A 21,098-nucleotide genomic window follows, 5' to 3' on the forward strand; every position below is an offset into this window, starting at 1 on the left:
AATTAAAAAACAGAAGAAAAAGAAAATACAAAATGTAAGAACAAGGTTAACGGGCACATTCAATGGCAATCGCAAATTCTTTGTCAAGCGATGGGTCGTACAGACCAGAGAGTTCCAAGATTCAATAGTCCTGGGGAAAAAACTGTACTTAAAAATGTTAGAGCGAGCGAAAAAGACCGATAAGTTTAGCTCATTACTGCTTCTTGAGACTAGGGACTTCGCACACGATAGATATATATTAAAGGATGAGTAATGTGCCGAGTAAAACAGTAAGTCCAAGAATTTCAGAGAGTCAAAGAGTCAATGTGGCGACGACGAGAAAGAGGAGTTAAATCGAGCAGAGCCAAACGAGATGCCATCGAAAAATTTTTATCGCAGTGGCAGTGTATAAAAGGAATGGCCTCCTCCTGAACAGACTCAATTCTATCAGTGTCACAAGGTTTGTAAGGGTTCGGTACGATAGCTGCATATTCAAGAATTGGTTGTACAAGTGTTTTATAGCTTAGTTTTTTGGGGGGCAATACTCAGGGTTTGGCACACGTATCCTAGTTTCCTTAATGCTTTGTTTCAAGTTATTTTTATGTGTTCTGACCAGGATAATTTTGAAGTTAAAAGGAGGCCTACGTACTTATATTCAGATACGCGCTGTAGAATAGTGGATTGTGGCACCACTACGAACTCCAGAAAGTCGTACGGGTACTCTCTGATAAAACAAACTCGCAAGACTTCTGTTTAGCCAATGCACAGTGGTGACTGCGGCCCGGGGTGCTGCTAGATTCTTCAGGGATAATGCATGCAAGATGTTGCAAGACAAAGTGTGCCGGCCATGAAGAAAGCTGTCCCAATACTAGCTGTTTCGTGGCTTCGACGAAGGCACTATAGTACAAGTGCGTAGAGTTACAGTACCTTGGGAAACTTTGGGAAGCTTTGGGAGCCATACGTAGGAACTATGAATGCGGAGCCCAGCAGAAATGTGAAATTGTCTAAGCGTGCACAATTATGCACGAATGCACACTAGATCCAATTATCTCGGGCTTTGAGAAAGGCAGGAGAAGTGATGGCACACTTCACATAGGGTGGCAACAACCACTATCTGGCATGGACCACAAGTCGTCATGGTTGTAGCCTCTGAGGTTGCGCAAGGCTGTTTTCACTGTTTCACGAACTCTTGAAGGCCATGCTTTGGAGCAGCATAGGAGCAGTCTGTCTCATTTGTAGCATGGATGTTGCAGCTTTAAAAAAATGCAGCGCATTGGTGCAACTGTAGCAGCCTTCCGATCCTTGGATTACCTACCCCAGGCACAGTGTCTACTTTTGTGGAGGCCAATTATTTTCGCCCAATTCATCAACTGGTGGTCGTGAAAAAACAAGAGACATTGAGTCTTGGATGAATTGAACCTCCTGCACATTCAATGCATCTTTATTTAGCTTAGATGTGCTGTGCATTGCTGCAGAAAATCATTCTGCAGGTGGCACTACTATGTACGAAGAGTTGTTCGACATGTTGCAAGCTGGCACCAATACCAAAAGTATCATTTTTGTTTTCTCGAAGTGAATTCAACCACTAATAGATTGCACATATACTTCAGGCGTCAGATTGAACTTTGGTCACTTTGGTCATGCAAGAATACATGACTGACTCCAGAAAAATATAGAATTACACCCTAATTATGATTAATCACTAAATGTGCAAATCATCACATTCCCACAATGTTTGCTTGCAAGAGAACATTGCACCTTGGAATAATGCAGTGCAAGTTTCACACATACTGACAACTGGTCATAATTCACAATTGAAAGGGATACAGGCACAGGATAAAATTTTTCAATATCACTACTGCAGGTTTTCTAGCTCCAAGTGCCAGCTAAAATAATCCGAGTGCTACAGAACTAATCTGAGTGCCAAACTAATATGAGTGCTAAACTAATCTATGTGCCAACATATTTAACCCAAGCACCAGCGCAACTAGCCATGTGCCAGTGAGTTTAATCCAAGTGCCACCATGCTTAATCCAATAGCGAACAGCTTTAATTGACCATATACACAACAAAACAAGAGGTTTACTAGTTTAGATGGTTTAAATGTCAAAACAAGGTTGACATGAGACGACAGGATCAATTTTTTTCCACTGCATGCTAGTGCTTATTGAATAAGGTACTGCAGTATTTTCCCCAAACATCTTGGTGTGAAACATTAAAATTGAAAAAGCAGCATGGTTAAATTACATGTCGAGGTGCGAAATCTATACACTCAGAACATGTGGCAAAAGTTTAAGCCCCGAGTCAGTTTATGCTTCATCGCTATATTTCCCGCGGGCACACGGTGCCCTATGGGAAAATTGTGTATGTCAAGAGGCTGCTTGGTCGCCCACTGCTCGTTGGCGCCATGGGAGCACGAAACAAAAAGAACACGTCACCCCTTGTTGACTATTCTTACACCGTAGATACTACACATATCCGAATGCGCCTGCATGTATCTCTACGTTTTAAATGTGAAAGGAATAACGCAGTCAGTGTAGGTAACACCGAGTGGATGTATATCAGATGTAGCAGTAGCAGTTAAGCAGTATGTGCGTTATTACGTGCCAATACCATAAAGACGTCCTAGAGTAGTAAGAGGTGAAACACCAAATTCACGTTTATTCAACAATTACTTTTATTGTGCTGATATGAATGACTCATGTAATTGCAAGAGACACCTTAACGCTAGAACATTTGATGTCATGAACACTTATGCACTTGCCAATTACAGTTAGCCACTATGTCCTTTAAAAAGTAATTTCAGTACTCCATCTCATCGTTCACGACCACACGTATCTATGACTAGTCCCCTGTGAGCCAACACGCGAAAGCACAACCGGCATTTGTAAAATGCAACACCTGCAGTTAGTGACGGGTGATGTAAGCTTATCATCTGTTGTCTGTGTTGTGAGTGACGCCCACGCTGTCATATCAATGCATGCCTCATTTTATTAAATGCGGACTACACTCTCTCGCGTACTCTTTAGATATCAGAACGCAGCCTTGCGCTCGTCGACAGTGTCGGCGGCAATGATGCCAAGTACATCTGTGAATTGCATAGGTTGCTCCTACACTTCACCTCAGAAAATGAGTTGGATCGTTTTATTTATTTCAAGCCATAGGGCATACTGGCCCCCAATCTTTTTCTTTTTAATGACTCTTTGGAGAAGCTTGTCCGGTACAAAAGTGGCATGCGGAAACTCTGTGAACAGACTGAAATCGTAGAGCGGCCGTCGCAGCACAGGACTTCATGGTTCAATTATGCAATAATATATTACATCTTGCAAAATTCACTTGGTCTGAGAAGTGCTGGCACGGCACAGGCACAGAGCTAAAGCGTGAGGCTCACGCGCTCGTCTCAGCAGTTACTGCAGCATACACACTTTTCTCATGGGCGCTTGTGTGCCCGTTGGTGGTACTGATGTATTTGAAAAGGTCTATTTCAGATCATCACATGCACTGTAGATCGCATGTGGCAGAGACTCACGTCGTCTGCTAGCACACGACATTAAGGCTTTTTTTTTTGCAAAAGAGTTCGCAATTGTCTGCTCAGCCAGACATGAGCTGGTGACTTACGGATGATATTCCATTCTTCAAATTAAAATTAGATATTCAAAAAAACTAACCACACATTTATTTGGTGTTATGTACCATAGGTTTTCCACAAAAGCATCAAAGGAGGTGCGCATGTTCATGTAACCGACAGCACCGTGAAGCTCAAGTGTGGCCGCTTTTAAAACGCATGTTTCAGAAAACAACACTTCCAGGTACTAGGTAGAACCAGGTACTAATAGGTGAAGTCATGGACGGCTGCAAGCTAGGACCACATTTCAAAGATTCAGGCAATCCTCGTAGAAAAAAACATCAAGGTGTCCACACTCGACAGGGCGAGGACTGGACGTGTACAGGCACGGTGGCGACCGAAAGCAACTGGCAGACGCCCTGGGCACCAACATCCAAAACAACAAGATCTATTGCTGCTACCGACAGAGAAATGCCAAAGCAGGATGACGGTTCAAAGAAAAAAGCCACAAGGGCAAGGCAATGAATTGAAAGCGATAGCAACAAATTGGAATGTCACACAAAGAAAGGCTAGCAGCCTACTCCTATAAGAAAAACTGTACAGCTAGTGAAGTGACCTTTGTGTGGTCTATGGCTTCAACACAAACATTGTGATGAAAGAGATAGGTGCGCGAGCACCGGCGACTACACTCTGTAGGTCAAAGTACAGAGCCAAAGGCAGGCAGCCCCACTCTGGCGAAAGACGGGCAACACCGCAAGGTATGACAAAAAAGGAGTACAGGCATTCTTTGCTGTATGACACAGCTCAGCACTTCATGCAGAATATACAACCTGTGGACTGCGCAACCTTTGACTGGCAGAATTTTTCTTTTGTGCCTGCAGCATTGCATGAAGATGACTTGTGAACATCTTTTTCTAAGCCCTAGGAGACTATGCGGTTCTAAAAAATACTGTGACATTGTGTTTCTCAAATAATTTGGAGTATGTAAAAATATTCTCTTGAATTTTACGCAATCGCATACTTCCCCTGGTCATTCACAAGGTTCTATAGAATAATATATATCTGCACAAAATATATCGAATAAATTTATGAATGTAGCAGCATATGCATACTTCAAATGTGCGGCGAGATGTTTAATACAGCTTGAAAAGACCAAGCAAACAGAAGGCACAAGGACGACTGGTCATCCTTGTGGCTTCTCTTTCCTGTCTGTCTTTTCGCGCTGATCTCACTGCGCCATTCATACTACTCAAATCTACGGAAACACATACAGTAGAACCCCGCTGTTACGTTCCTCACTGCGCTTTATCAGCTTTTAAGTTGCTTTCTGCCAGTCCCAGCATAGATCCCTTAGGATGCAATGTATTGGGAACCCTGTTGTTAAGTCGCAACTTCGGGAGCATTCCCGTATGACACATCATGAAGTGCACTCCGAGCCAGCAAAGCGACCATGTTAACTTTTCACACAGCTTGGCCTAGCTCGACCTCAAGAGCCTCATGAGTGGCGCAAGCAACAACCATAACATACCTTTGCTGGTTGCAAACAAAAGCATAGCCCTCGAGATTCACATTGAAAAGATGGCATCTATGGCCCAATTGGTTTTAAACTTTTTAGCACTCACGAAAAAAGGTCTTCGAAACTTGGGAGTTTGTTTCCACCGTCGCACTGGCGTGGACACATCATCATAGTTATTTGTTGGAGGAGTTCGTGCAGTTCTTGGTTAGACTTGTAACGCTGGTCGTGTTGCGCATGCTTAGATCTTTCACACCTACAGCGGTTGGTGCCAAAAGAATCGCACATGACTACATTTTTGTGGATGATGCTGTTCTCAGCTCCGTGGTTCTATCCTTCAACTATATCGTGGCTGAGTGCCCTAATGCGTGTACCAGTGACGAAGTTGAGTTGGTGGAGCGCAGTGATGTGATTGACTGAAGCTGTTTTGGAGCAGGTTTTTGGAGCAGCAAAAAGTGCATTTTGGAGCAGCCAAAAACGCGTTTGGGAGCACGAAAAACAGCTAAAAGCTCACTGCCAAGTGGAAAAATGAACCGTGTGAAGCAAAACAGTTAAATAAGGAGGAACTTTTTTTGAAATAAAAAGTTCTGCCCAATAATGAGTGTAACAGTCCCGTAAACGTAAACATTGGCGCTGCGGTCTTATAATAGCTTAGGGTGGCCAAACAAACAACACAGGTAGGGTTTCCCAACTGCAGTACAATCTCGGTGATACAAATCTGAAGGGGGAGCGACAATATTCGTATCAGCCAAAATTTCGTCATCAAAAAAACTAGCAAAACCTGTTTTCAAACCACGATATACGCACAAAACATTTATTTCCCTCAAAAGATGTGGTCAAGTGTCACTTTGGGCTCTGTATGCCGTAGTAAAAGTTGCCCCTGGTTACGCCACTGCTTCGTGCTTTTTTTTACGACTATATAGCCTTTAATCTACCCCTGCGTCAGCCGTGTACCTTCAGAGCGCATAGTCGCATCTATGATCGTGTTGATAGAGACCGTGGTTTCGTGCGCGGCGGTTGTGGCAAACGGCAGTTCCGTTTTCAATCCGCCTGCGCTGGCCGCACACGTGCCTTCAAAACTACGTCGTTTGTTGCTATCTATAATAGCACCTGCCGCGGTTTTGTCCGCAGCGTTTGCGGGAAGCAGCATCGCTTGGACTGGGTGGCATTGGACACGCGTGCACTTTCGGAGTTCTGTCAGTTTCGTTGTCGCCATACATGAGTGTCAAGAGCGACTGCGGTTTCGCCCACAACGGTTGTGGCAAACGATAACCACAGTTGTGACAGTGTGCGCGCTGGCCGCGCGCGCACTTCCTAAACTAACAGCATTCTGCTCTCGGCCGTCGCTCGACGAATTCGGTATCAAAGTTTGTATCACCCGCCGCGACGCGGAAAAGTGTTTGGAACATCCAAATTTTGACCCATCTGACACAGTAGAATTCGGCTGGGGAATTTCACAAATTCGTATCAGCCGGTTACATTTACATCAACGCCTCCTAAATTGGTTTACTGTGGGTTCGCAAAAAGCCTGTATCGGATTGGGTTCCAATGTTTGTCAAGTCCAAATACGTCTGACATGTAGGCCTTTGGAGTTTTCAGTACACCTGCTGAATTCCAGTGCTGCTTCGTGGCCTCAATGTGCCTCTTTCTTGTAGCATGTCGCTTTATCGCTGCAAAACAATGCTGTTCGCGTTTACTAGTCTGACTGCAGACAATGCAAAATCCACTGCCATCGCTGCCTTGGCGGCACCATTTTCGTCCATCTTGTTCAGGATGTCGACACTGAACTTGGAACGACCTGAGGCTCTGAGACGGCGAGACATGAGCAATGCGAAAAGCAATTCCCCCAAGAAACGTGTAGCGATTCGCTTTTTGCTAATCCCGCCGAGGACAAAATAGTCTGTGTTGATAGCCGTTCCACGGCGAACCTAGTTTTCCACGAGTTTTGCTCACCGGCTGGAGTCGCGTTTCGTGAAAATCCTCAAACAACACGAAGCTGCTAATTAACTGCGCCAGTTCACGACTGGTGCGAAGCTTGTCCGCCATCTTGCCAGCTTCTCTGTTTGCGATAACCACGGTTACACTCTAAGGCAAAATTACCTGAAAGAGGAGTAACGGAGCCCAATTGGCGCGCACGATGAACGGATAGACCGTCGACGAGCAAGCGCAGAGGGAGGTGTGGAGGTGTGCAAACCAGTTGGTCTGCAAGAGGATGAACCGCGCGGGAGATGCAGGCCGTGTGCAGAGATACGTTCCGTGTGCAAACCGTTGTGAAGGGAACTAACCGTCCTCCTTGCTCGGTTCAGTCTCCTCACTTGTGTTCGAGCTGGCGTGTTGGCAGTTGTGTCGCACTCGGAGAGTTTGCCGATCTAGGAACTATGCCTCGGTGCCTTTGATATATACACATATGCGTGGATGAGCGTGTCGTGCTGTTTTTACATTTCGCCGTACCCATGAAGTCTGGAGCTGGTCTCGACACATCGCGACGCCGCCCTGTATATCTCTAGCGTAGCCATGGCACTGCGTTGCCACCGGCTGGGTATGGCGGCCGAGAAGACAGTAGGCCTATCGGATCCACAATTTCAATGTGACTCTGGGCACAAATCGGCGCTGGATTCTTTCACAGGTAAGTGATTACTCTTTATTCTGCCGTACCTATCGCGTGCGCAAAATTGATCGCGATTGCCGGTAACGGACTCGATCGTGTTGTATATCGCACGCACGAAATGTAACGCGAGGGCCGGCTTTGGGCGTCAGCTCGCCTGTGCTTTCTGACCGCCTGGATATTGGCCGCCACTGTCGTCAGCCACCCGGACGCTTGCTCACCGAAGATTCCCCGTGGTGATGAGCTGCGAGTTCGCGATATTGGGCAGAGGCCTCGCCGCTGTTCTGCGATTTGTCCAAAATGCATTGCGGTCGCCGGTAACGAGCTCGATTGCATGTCGCGCACTTGAAATGCACCGGCATGGCTTGGCGGGTGCTTTAGCTAGCCGACCTTATCTGCGCTTTGGAACTCTGCGGAAATTGGTCGCCATTACCGTCGCCTTCCTCAAGCTTGCTCGCAAGAAGCTCGGCGCCGTCTGTGGCGGGGGCTCCGCGTTCACTCACTGTACTGGTGCTCGCTCGAGGAACTTTGTGGAAATCAGTCGCCATTACCGCCAGCTTCCTTGACGCTCGCTCGCAAGCAGCTCAGCGCCGTTCATGGCGGCGGCTCCGCGTTCGCTCACTGTTCTGCTCGAGATTCGCTGGCAGCTGCGGGGCTGCGGCAGCTTGCGGGCTTGCTCGAGCTGTACGACACCACTCGAAGAATACTCGCCGGCTTGTTGGGGCACGGTGGTTGGCGGCACCTCGGCTAATGGCTGCGGCTGCCGCACTACTGTTGCGCTATGTGGCTTGAAATGCGTGATTGATGACGTATGACATCACAGTGAAATTATTTACATGCCATATTTTAGACGTGTGTTTTTATTTCACCTTGCACGTATTCGCCATGTGCATGCTTTTTCATCTCCTCTGTGACGTGTTGCAGACTATTTGCAATATTTTTGTGCTTTGCAGGGGTGAAATGATTTGCATGCCATATTTTAGACGTGTGTTTTAGTTCACCTTGCACATGTTTGCAATGTGCATGCGTCTTCACCCTTACTGTCACGTGTGACTAACTATTTGCAAAATTTTTGTGCTTTGCAGGATGCAGCCGTTGTCCGCACTGAGCAGAATGCTATGTGCCCTGGCACGTACAATTCCTGTAATCTATCGCTTCCGTTGGAGCAGCTTCACAAAAAGGACTGTACGAGATATTACAACATGGCTGGACCTGTATTATACATTTTGCAGTGAATTCAATGAAAGAAAGCAGAAACTTCATGTGTATAGAGAAATAAAACATCTCATTGTATCACTTTTGTCTTTCGTTGTTGCATTGTCTGCGAAAGCAGTGACACACGCACGACTAAATATTTTTTCGCGTGTTCTTTTCCGCGGCATTTGCAGCTCACTGTAGAAAAGAAGCACGCGAAAAAAAGTATTAAGCCTTGCGGTGCATCCGGCGAGGTGCAACTGCGAGGACTTACAGTTGCCTGGTAAGGTGTAAATGCGAGGACCAAATGTTAGTCCAATGAGGTGATCTGTGGGGACTAACAGTTGCCCGGTAGCATGTTTGACAACCGTATGCTACAGAACGCAGGAGAGAGAGGGGAGATCGAGGGAGATGCCCATGTCGTCTGCTCTGGCGTTATTGGCTGCCGGTACCGCGAACGCCATCTCCGCTTTGCCAGCAGCCGAGGCGGCGGGCATGCCGATGTTGGTGGTTGACGCGCAACTGAGAGCCACTGCTGTGTGGTGTTTTGTGAATACGCCGGTGATCAGATTGCGTTTGGGTTGTTTCAACTACTGAAGCCGTAAGTAAACAGTGTCGGGCTGACTGTGTAGATAGACGGCAGCTGCGCACGCATCGCGTAACGACGAGTAGTAGACGTCCAAGACTTGCGCGTTGGAGCGAGACGTACGCCGAGGCCTCACGTTTGTTTGCCTCTATATGCCGCATAGCCTGTTGCAGGTACGGCTCTACGTTGCCGTTCATGTCTTGAGCAGTTTCGAGGCTACCGACGGCTACGCGTTCGATGCATAACGATTGCACCTGATATTTTTAACGATTAAGTGCTCGTTGGAGCACCAAATCAGCTTTTTACCTGCAGCGAGACCGGTCCAAAAATGTGCAATGTTGTTCAATCACTGTGTATTTCATGTTTTGAACAATAAACTGCCTTGCAACTTGGCATTGCTGTGACCGTTTGTGACATTTCCCGTAGTTTTGCTAACTTTGTGAAGCGATCATTCTACGTAATACTGCGATTGTATAACTTGCAGCTGACCGTGGTAACATAAGCAAAATCAGAGAGAAATGGGTAGTTATCTGAGCCAGGGAAAAAAGCTAATTTTGACAACATACGAGACACAGAGGATAACACGTGGGTGGCTCTTTTCACACAGCTACATCACTGAAGTGATGGTACTCAGCTGTGAACACAGTGGCTTCCAACTAAACACGGTGTGACGATACAGCATCAGATACGAAATTATGTCGAACATAAGTGAGAGCTCACTGATGGACCATGATTAAGACTATATGACAGCTGAAGAGTGCATGAAAAGCAGTCTTGCTCGTGATGCTAAATCAGCCGCCAACCTAGCGGCTGACAATGTTAACAAAAGTTCTCGCTTCGCCTTGTGTTCTACGTCGGCCGTAGGTACGTTGTTGAGTCCTCGTCGCCATGTCAGGGGTTGAGGCGCATGATGACACGACTGATTGAATGGAAAACAACAGGTTTAATAAGGATTCAAACAGATTACATGACTGATTCTTCGTGAGCGCGGCTTCCCGCTTCGAACTCTCGACGGTTCTCCCTTGTCGCCTCCTTCTTGCGGCCGCTGTCACAAGCCGCTACTAGTTCCACAACATCGCGATAGGTGGCGCTAGCTGTCCGTAGTGGATGTATTTGCCTAACAGTGCGCAGCTGCCGTCTAACTACGCACTGTTTACTTACGGCTTCAGTAGTTTGGAAACAACTCGAACCGCAATCCTGATCACCGGCGTATTCACAAAACACCACACACGGCTGTAGCGTGGCTACTACAGAACACTGTAGTGGCTGCCCTAACAGCAGCTCTCAGTTGCTCCTCACCCGCCATTTACTGCGAGGCGTCAGCCGCTGCCGTGGCAACTGGCAACCGTGCGAAAAATTTCAACCAAAGCGGAAATGGCGTTCACGCCACCGCTAGCCAATGAACGCCAGAGCAGACGACATGGGCGTCTCCCCATGGTCTCCCCTCTCTCTCCGGCATTCAGTAGCATACGGTTGTCAAACACGCTGCCCGGTAAGGTATAAATGTGAGGACTAAATGTTAGTCCATTGACATGATCTGCAGGGACTAACAGTTGGCCGGTAAGGTGTAAATGTAAGGACCAAATGTTAGTCCATTGAGGTGATCTGTGGGGACTAACTCTTAGACCCGGTGCCATTAGTCCTTAAAAGAATTAACAGTTGTGGCAGCCCCATTAGTCTCCAAACGGACGAACCACACACCCTTTTGCCTTAGAGTGTAGGAGACTAAGTGCTGTTATTTCTGCTGTGTAGCTACCCCTAACCGTGGTTAGCTGTAACCGTGGTCAGCTTAACCACGGTTAAGGTTGTCCGAGTGACAGGGGTGTAACACTGGTTCGAGTAGCGGAACTTAAGAAAAAATCTCAGCATATCTACGGGGTGAATGATGATGAGTGGGGTGAAGCTCCGGAGGGAATCATCGGTAAACTGTGAAACTCTTCCGTGAAATTAACCCAGTACATCACATAAAGAGTGTGAAACACCGTGTTTATATTAAACATCAAACTTTTATTGTACTGTTGGTTTAAGTGGCTTGCAAGCCTTTAGTCCTTGCTGCCCTCTTGACTGGTCAAGAAAATAAAGACATTGAATTTAATTGATCTACCAGAACTGAATTTAGTTCATGATTGAAAGAGGCATCACAGTCAGGAGCACGATAACAAGCAATAATCACGGTCACTTTTGAAGCAAGCGTAACGTTGACATGGAATATTTCATGTTGACAGTTCACTTTGAAGTGGAACACCTTCCACAAAAATACCGCCTCCAACTGCCCTACCAAGTCAAGCCAGCGAACAGCGTACGCTAGGCTGTCTTGTAATCGCTCATGGTCTGCAATATGCGGTTGAAGCGAAGATTCTGTAAATACTGCGAGGTCTGTATCGTCACTTAGAATAGATCCAACAGCATCTTTCTTAAGCAGGTAACTAAACACGTTTGTGATAAAGATGGCCATACATCGGCAAACCGGATCAGTCATAAGGGTGAGGCAGGGTTGGGGGGAAAGTGGGCAACGCGCATGCCTGGAATACAGCAATGACTGCTATGATTTCAATTCAACAATGCTATCAGATTCTGTATTGTGTGAAAATTGCTTGTTACCAAGCAGCAACTTGTCAGAGCGGAGCTTGAAGGGTTTGCCGCTCTGCATACCATGAAGATAAAGTTTCCTTCGTTCCTGTCGAACCCTAGCTGAACAGTCTTCGCAAATTGAAAAACTCGTGCCTTTAAATTTGGCATATTTTATAATGACAGGTCTAGCTTTGTTTTGATGGTAATGACCAAACCAGTGTGCACGCTCCACATCTTCATGTATGGAAATACAGCCAAACACACAACAATCCCAGATATAACGATTTATCGGTTATAACGACCATATTTCAGTGCATTTACGATTTTCCTGTGCTACCCATTGAAACTGCAACCACATATAGCGAACATTTTTCCAAGCCTCCTACTTTTACAACGAACACTTCAGACACGGTCGCAGTAAAAATATGGCGCATACGAAGTGAAGAAGTAATAAGAGGCCTTCTAAAGCATGAGAGAGGCACGCGCTCGCGCATGGCCCACTCCAGTTTACTTGCAACTAAGATATCCAGATCGGCGAGCCCCGCACACAGATTTAAGACGCTGTGAGCAAGGTCGCTCACTTTCCAGGCGTTTCTTCAGTGGCAGAATGGCAGTGGGGGAAAAGAAGGAAAAAAAATTAAATAACAGGGAGCATGAAGCCTCATGATCAGCTTTCGCACCGCAACCTTTTCTGACACCTTTCTCTGAAGCTAAGACCGCCTACGATGAACTTAACAATGCCTTTGAACACGAGAAGCCATAAATGCAAGAAGCGATAACCGCGACAACTTTTTGTAGCATAAATGTTCACTGTGCCACTCAACTTGTCGATGCCACAATGTGCACAAGAGGACTTCCGTCTTTTCGGTAACTAGGGTGCCTCGATGCCAGTGCCGCTGCTTCCAGGGTGGAGACACCTATTGACCCACTCCGCGCTGCCGTTTCTTCGTGGAGAGACGCAGTGGTTTTAAAGTGTCAGGTGATGTGCAGTGGCTAAAGCGGGGACAATGCTGCAGACGTGTTGGTGTTTAAGTTATTAGATCAGTTCTTTGTCTGCTATGACAGGCTGCTGTGAGCCACTGTGCACTGGTTCACATGCAAAAGGCCAAAGGGTGTTTTGTTTCCCTTGTAACAGCGAGCAAAGAAAAAAATGGGAAGCACAAGTGAAACGCGACCGCTAGCATCCGACAGACAGCACCAAGATATGCAAGGTTAGTTCTTGGCTTGTCGTAGCACATGACAGTGTATTTTTGATCGCTGTCCATGAACATGTAGTTGAACAAATTCATGCACGAATTAAATACTTGTCTCACTATAGCTGCATAGCGTAATCATTGTGTGAAGCTGCTATTACAGAGGAGCCATTAAGCTTTTCATTGGGTCATGTGAAGTGAACAGAAGATCGGCCCAGTCTAGTTAAGACAAGTCAGTCACAGCTCAGGCTAATTAAGCTTAGTCAAGCCAATCAATACTAATCGATACCAATTAAGCCATTGGATTAAGCCAAGTTAAGCTTCGAAAAAGCCTAGTTAAGCTACAATATCCCGGCCTAATTAAGCTGTGGCAAGCCAATCAACACTAGTCGATACCAATAAATACCGATCGATACCAATTAAGCCGGGTTAGTATGGATTATGTCAGATTACGCTAATCCGGACCAAGATGTGATGGCCTAGCCATGAGCTAGGTTAGACCCAACTGGACTAAGTTAGTCCGCATTAATCTAATCCTGAAACACTCAATTTACTACACTAGGATGGGTGCACCCAGGTGCAGACAGCCGAAATTGTAGCAAAATGGCGCAACTGGATCACCACCGAGAAAGAAATCCCTTCGTGCCTGATGGTAGCCCGCAATTATAATAATTAAGTTAGTATATACAGTGAAACCTCGGTGACACGATCACAGCTCATACGAATTTCGGCGTTATACGAAATTTTCGTTGGTCCCGGCCAAGGCCCATTGGCCTGCAATGTAATGGAGTACCGTTGTTGTGAACAGATTTCCACCCAGCGACAATTGATACGAACGTACACTACTGCCCTGGTACGAAGAGGTGCTGTCCGCACTGTCACGAAAGACGCGCCAAGCACGTGTGAGCATGGGAATGCAAGTGTGGGCATGCACACCGCACCGCCAAAGAGTCAAAATCACAGTGTAAGAAAAACACTTTTCTTACAGTCAGAATAGACTTTCAGAGATGCATCACAGCCACCGAGATTGTGCGCGCGAATCTTTGAGGCTCTTATGAGCCTCCGTGTGCCTTGGTGTTTAGATTACAGAGGACATAGTGCCATGCTTTTTTTTTTCTAACGCGTCGATGCAGGCTGTTGTCGTTGTAGTGTGTTTACACGTGCCTGGGTCGTTCATCAGACATCCTATAAAAGGTGGACGAGGAGCGAAAGAAGGCGAGGACGTTCTTGGCGAAGGAGCCGGGCCTCACAACGTCAACATGCGCGACCACTGAGGTCGCACTTGTACGGGCACGGCCTTAAATCTCCCCAAAAATATCCCCAACACCTCTGCGATAACAAAATCATAACACAGGGCCGTGGTTCTGTAATTTTGTGGCCTTGATCCATTGCGTCAAAGCGCTTCGTTCATTACTTTCACCGCAGCACTTCGATGTCATGCAAAAAAGCATACTAAAATTTGGAAGGGGCTAGTACTGCGTTCGCGGGTCGCGGGTCACAACGCACCTGGTTCATTAATTCAACACATGCATAAGGGCCGTATATTTACGAGTGCTGGTATGATTGCCGACATCTAAAAACTTAACTGACAATCATTCAGGGTTCTTCCCGACATTGCTGCGGCCCTGAAAAACAATACATGAAAATGTATGCCAGCTTTCTTTTGTCTCATGCTAATTTTCCATGCTTACTAGTGGTACGAATTTCGGATGATAAGAATATTTTTGGTGCTCCCGTGAGATTTGTATCACCGAGGTTTCACTGCAGGCAACGTCTAATTTTTTTGAGGGAGTCCGAAAAAATCGCAAAATCGTCTGAAAAGTCGGGGCAGTCCAAAAAAAACGAATTCATGCTTTTTTTACTTCGCTCGAGCAGTCAAATCGCCACAGCCACGTCCAAAACAGCTCTGAAGGCATGCAGTACATTTATTAGGCATTTCAGTGCTCGCATAGGCTCTCGTGAATACATTCGGTACCTGCCAGGAGCCACGCTTAACCACGTGCTAAGTGGCGTGACGAGCACTGCCAATATCCACAAAGTGAGAATACTTCAACTCTTGGAAATGATGACGTGGAATACAAAGGCTGTGGCACGACAGCGGACGACTTGTCCAGCTTTCCCCGATGCATGTGCACACATAAACAGTGTACTACTGTACGAAAATCCCTGCCACTTCATCAAAACACAGCATTTGCTGCCACATGAAGCAATTGTTCCTAATTGTGTGTCCTAATCATTCCTACAAAGCTCACGCTGTCACTGGGTGTTTGCTGTGCCATACGCACACGTTTGCAGTGAGTGCTCAATGTGCCCACTCTGCTCGTGACCGCACACGGACGTGGTGATAGCAAGCTGCTTTCATTCCTGAAGGCAACACGACTGTGCAGCACACAAAAAAAAAAACCATTCTAATGGAAAAAATCTAACAGAGCCCACTGCCAATACGTCAGTTGAGACACGCTCGTCGTCTGAATCCAATGATTTAGAGAAAACATGCAGCTCCGTGTAGTCACTGCCTCACTTGCACGAGAACTAACATTCATTTCACAGAACTTCGCCAAACAAGCCTTTTTCTTTTTTTTTTTTCTAAACAGCCATTGCCGGCATGCAAGCAGAGGAGGACATCAGCTTCGAATTCCGGTCACTAGAATCAAGCCCTTTCTCAACCAAAATGCATACTTTGAGTGAGTTTTTAAATTTTTTTTTACTGCACCATCCGTTCAAGCCAGAGAGAACTCCGCAAAATGAATCAGGGTAGCTGCGGCACCCTGAAACTGCGGTGCCCCCAAACTCTTCTTTCAGCGTGAACAAGGCCAGCTCATTTCCATTTACCGTAAAATTCCAAGCAAGCGCCCCCCCCCCCCCCTTCTAGTTTTGGGAATTAGAATTTGCCGCCCACTTCCGAGCAAGTGCCCCCTATCAAAACTGGCGCCCTTTCTCCGTCGCTAGCCATTGCTGGATCTAGCCATAGCCGTTAGGCTTGGCGTGTGTTAACGTAGCCAGCCAGTATTTGTTCGTTGTTCCTCGTGGTTGACTTCACGATGCCGTCGATGCGTTCTTACACTGTTGCCAAGAAAATTGAGGTGGTTCAGTGGCATCGCCAAGGTGGAAGAAATGCACACGCGACCTCGCGGCACTTCAACATCGATCGCAAGAGGATTCGAGAGTGGGACAGCAAATATGTAGCCTTGCTGCAACAAAACTTCGGCAAGTCGAAGTCATGACGCAAGCCGAGCAACGGTGCTCCCGTATTAAGCGAAGAAGTGGACGATGCTCTCTTCGAGTTTTTTGAAAGTGAGAGCAGTGCCGGGCACGCTGTTAGCAACAGGTTGCTTACGGAAGAGGCTGTGCGCGTAGCTAGGAGCCTGCAGCTCGGAAACTTCGTAGCGTCGGAACATTATATTGCCAGGTGGAAGGAGCGTTATGGCATCTCCATGCGACAGGCAACGAATGAAAGCCAAAAGACTATGCAGAAGCAGCACGTGCCTTTCAGTTGTCCGTGAACGAGCTGCGATTGATGCACGACTACACGCCTTTCAATATGGCCAACATGGACCAGACAATGGTCTGCATGGACTGCCCAGCATCCAGGACAAACAACATCATCGGGGGAAGTTCAGTCCAGATCGCCAATACTGGATATGCAAGGCGGGGATTCACAGTCGCACTCGTTGCCTGTGCGTCGGGACACAAACTTCCGGTCTTCGTTATTTTGAAGGAGTTGAGCGGCAGGATTCCAACGAAGGCTTTCACGAAAATCCGTGTACCAGGTGGGTTTCTATTTCTTTTTTCTTTCCTTGTTAGTGTGGGGTAGTGAGATCACGGTATATATATTTTTTTTCTTATAGCGAACGTCCATGTGACAGCATCAAAGGACGGGTGGATGACATCTGAAAAATTCCAAGAGTGGCTGTCACGGGTGTGGGGTCCAAACACCGACGACGTTAGGCGGTTGTTGGTATTAGAGCAAGCTCCTATTCACAAAACGTAGCCAGCAAAGAATGCCATGGAGGAGCGAGATACAGACATTGCATACGTGCCGGCTGGCTGCGAAAGTCTATTGCAGCCAGCCGACGTGTACTGGAACCGGTCTTTCAAAGCCAGCCTTCGCAGGAGCTGGGAGGAATTCATGCGCATAGCAGAAAGAACTCCAAAAGGAAATCTGCAGAAACCGTTGCGTCAGGACGTACTGAATTCTGTGGCCGCAGCATGGGACGCTGTACCAGAGGAGACCATTATTCAGAGTTTCAAGGGCTGCGGAATATCGAACGCGCTGGACGGATCGGAGCATGGCCTTCTACATGGCCGGTTGTCTGACGTTGACGACATTTCTACAGAACGTCCTGAGGAACTGCAGGCTGAATGCTACAGCCTGTTGTTTAACACAGACTCCGACGGGTCCTTTGATGGATTTGACTGAATAAAGCAATCATCAAAAATTTCCCAATAAAGCTTTGTTTACTCACTCTGTACATTGCTGTAAGAAGCCTTTATCATTTCTTAGAAAAAAAAAACTACTGGCCACCATCTTGAATTTTGGAGCACTTCCGAGCAAGCGCCCCCTCCCCTTCACCGTGGCCATTACACCACCTCCGGGGGGGGCTTGCTCGGAATTTTATGGTATGTCATAATTACTATACTAAAGTTAAAAGCATTGAAGTAATGTCTCCCATACCTTCCTTAACTTCATTGTCTGCTGGTTTTCATGAGGTTGTGTCAAACCCTACTACATGTGCTGACGAACTGTGGAACTTTGTTTTAAACTTACTTTTTAATTTCCTTTGTATTTGCATGTTCTGTTTTCAGCATCAGAGTGATGCCTTTTCAGACGGGGGCATTGCCATGCACACTTCTTCACTTTTGTTACCACAGCTCTGCGCAGGCTGTGCCGCAATGTTTGAGAAACTTCATTTTAGACTATTCTGATAAGATTGCGTGCATGACGTGAGCAGTAGTGTTCATTTTAGAGCTAACACAAGCACTAGCGATAACGCTGGAATTTTCTATCTATTTTGGGCAAAAGAATATGTGCCCCGCCAATTATCAAACTACCAATGGCCGATGACTGTGATCACCGCTATCAGTGTACAGCATGCATTGCTTGTACTTTGAATTACCTATTTTTCTGGGCACAAGTTAGCCAAATAAAGAGTTTCATCCTTAGCAGTGTGACTGCTGCCTTCACCATCACTACGACACGAAAATATCTCACAATGCTTAAGTAATAATCCACGCCTGAGCTAGCCAACCCTTAAGCTATTTTCTTACTCCTCACCACATGACTTCCCTTCTCTACCAGCAGCCTTTATGATAAACCACAATGCCGACTGCCTTTGAATGGCCTTTATACCATTACATTAAAAGTCATGCATAACTACCAACAAAAGCAAGCAAACTGCACCACCCCTGCCACATCCCCCTGGGGACACTATCACCGCCGAAAGCTCTCTCGCATCGAGAGCCGACAGTGCTAAAGTGTACTGTCCTCTCTCAATGTTCTCAGGGCACCATCGAAACTATGAGACTTTGGCGCACGCTTGGCACAAATCAGAAAGGTTTTTGCCTGAAAATAGCAGGATGCAGCAGGTTCCCTCTTCGTGCATTTTAGCTCAATTCACGCAGCTATCACATCACTGACAACTACACCTATTTTCATACTTTCTGAGCTTGCTTTGGATAATGATTTTTGGATGATATGCTTATATTCCAATTCCCCTGAAAATTGGATAAACGAGACTCCTCCATACATGCAGGGCAAAAGCCTCTTTGTACACAATGAAATGAGGTGAGATCACATTATACCTGCTTCTACAGTCAAGTTGATAATGCCTATAATGGCCCCATTGACCCCTCAGAACAATGGTACACAATAAAAAAAAAGGGCTGCCACCCAGAAAACCAAGTTATAGTGGAATCTCATGAAATGTAGCCAGAAAGGGACTGGCAAAATATGTTCCCTTTAAGAGGAGTTTCCAACCAAAGTAGAGGCTTCTCCATTTCGGCAGACAATTCCACTTAAACAATTTACATTACAGACATTCTACTCTATGGGAAACAAACAACAGGCTGCACTATCAACTGCACACAACGAACAGTAGTATTGTACCAACATAGCCCCAGTGGTATCATCACCTTGGCCTTATTAAGGACAAGCATCAGAAAACATGAGACCTAATCATGGTGGTAGAAAGAGCAGAACTATCTGCCCGTTCCATCACCATGTCTCATACTGAAAGAACAGCACAGTCATACAAATAAAACTAACTGCAATAATAGAGTGGTCAAATTTTCACAGCACACCAGCATATACGAAAGTTACACGACTGCCCAACTGAACATTCAAGCTACTGTATGCCCTACCTGTACAGAGCAGTGCCACTTACATTTAGCATGTGTTTCAACAGCATACAATACATGGAAAGTCATAAAAGCCTTCTATGCAACCTGATGCATGAACCTATCACTCAAAACTTAATGCAAGCAAAAAAATTTGCACTGTAAACAAGCTTTGTGTAAGTTTAGGTAACCAGTGGTAGAATAAATTCTCATTCACTCACTTAAAACCGGTGTCTACACACAAGCAGGCATGTGGCCGTGCAATGGCACCACCGTGAAAAACTGCAAATGCTTCTAAGTTTTGCTAATGAACAGGCAAACAAAAACTTCCCACCTCATGTCATAGCCGGCTACTTGAGAGAGTAATAAAAATTGCTGACACCAGCATGGCAGCACGCACCTTCTTAATGTCGTCGAGGTTGTGAATCTCTGGAGAGAGCCCCCCGTGGACGCAGAGAAACTGTTGGTTCATGAGGGCAGCCAAGGGCAGGCAGTCAAATGCCTCCATACAGGCATCATACACACGCTCTGAATACTTTATCTTGCACTCAGTCTTGAATGTGAAGTACTCCGTTAGGTGCCTACACTCGTGGTTGCCACGTAGCAGGAATAGAGTGTTGGAGTAGCAGATCTTTAGGGCCCAGAGGTATAACACACACTGCAGCAGAGACAAAGAGGAGCACACACTGAGACAAACACCAAATGACACTGCTAGCTAACAACAAAGAATGACGAAGCAAAACTTTGTCTAGGAAATATGCGGGCTACTAGCGTTCAAAGCCCCATAAGTATCGAGAAGTGGACCAGTACATCTTGATCATCGGCAGCCATGAACCAAGTCATCACTCTCGTGATTAGCAGCCAAATAACCAAGCAACAATAGTGCTCAAAATATGGGGTGACAAACTCACCTCAATGCTGAAGTACCCCCGATCTACATAGTCCCCAAGGAAGAGGTACTTGGTAGTTGCAGGTGGGCCGCCCACCTCGAACAGCTTCATCAGGTCATAGAACTGGCCATGGATATCGCCACAAACTGCCAAACAGCACAAACATGGTCGTTACAACCAAGCACTCTAGTCACGGCCAGGTTTGCACAGCGGCACAAAAGCACACATAGCCGTATTACAGATGGTTTGTACTGCTGGACAGCACAGCAGTCTCAGACCACGCTTTTCAAGCATAACAAAATTGGGCAACACATTTAAGGGCTCCTGAACACCAGCTTATAGTGCCAAAAAACTTTACACCTCATTCTGAATAAATACTGAATGCCACACATTATGTATATGTGTAGTCAAAACAAGCTAAGTTGTAAAATTATTGCACCAGTGGTAAGAACGTATGAGCAGTTATGTAAAAAAATGTTTTTCAAAAACTTTGTGCAGAACAATGCCCCAAGAACAGACCAAGGCCTGCAGCCACCAGTATGAAATGTAATATGCCTGGGGCTGTGTTTTCTTACACATACTGGGCCAAGAAAGACCACTCGGAGCAAATGTGAAAGAAGTACGTTATTTCACAAATGGCTCAGAGAAAAACCTGGGAACACCTGA

The 21,098-nt window shown here is 46.2% G+C and overlaps 1 protein-coding gene across 4 annotated transcripts in view; it reads right to left on the reverse strand.

Annotated features, from left to right (window-relative positions):
* The window catches only part of LOC119392323 (serine/threonine-protein phosphatase 2B catalytic subunit 2), a 124,588-nt gene that overhangs the window by 74,314 nt on the left and 29,176 nt on the right, over positions 1 to 21,098 (reverse strand). For all 4 annotated transcript variants that reach the window (XM_037659683.2, XM_037659682.2, XM_037659681.2 and 1 more), the window contains exons 3-4: positions 20,454 to 20,578; positions 19,943 to 20,200 (exon numbers count right to left, since the gene is read on the reverse strand). In XM_037659683.2, coding sequence (XP_037515611.1) covers positions 19,943 to 20,200; positions 20,454 to 20,578 — 383 coding nt within the window. The remainder of the gene's footprint in view (positions 1 to 19,942; positions 20,201 to 20,453; positions 20,579 to 21,098) is intronic.

Source organism: Rhipicephalus sanguineus, chromosome 1, assembly GCF_013339695.2.
Source record: "Rhipicephalus sanguineus isolate Rsan-2018 chromosome 1, BIME_Rsan_1.4, whole genome shotgun sequence".
NCBI lineage: Eukaryota > Metazoa > Arthropoda > Arachnida > Ixodida > Ixodidae > Rhipicephalus > Rhipicephalus sanguineus.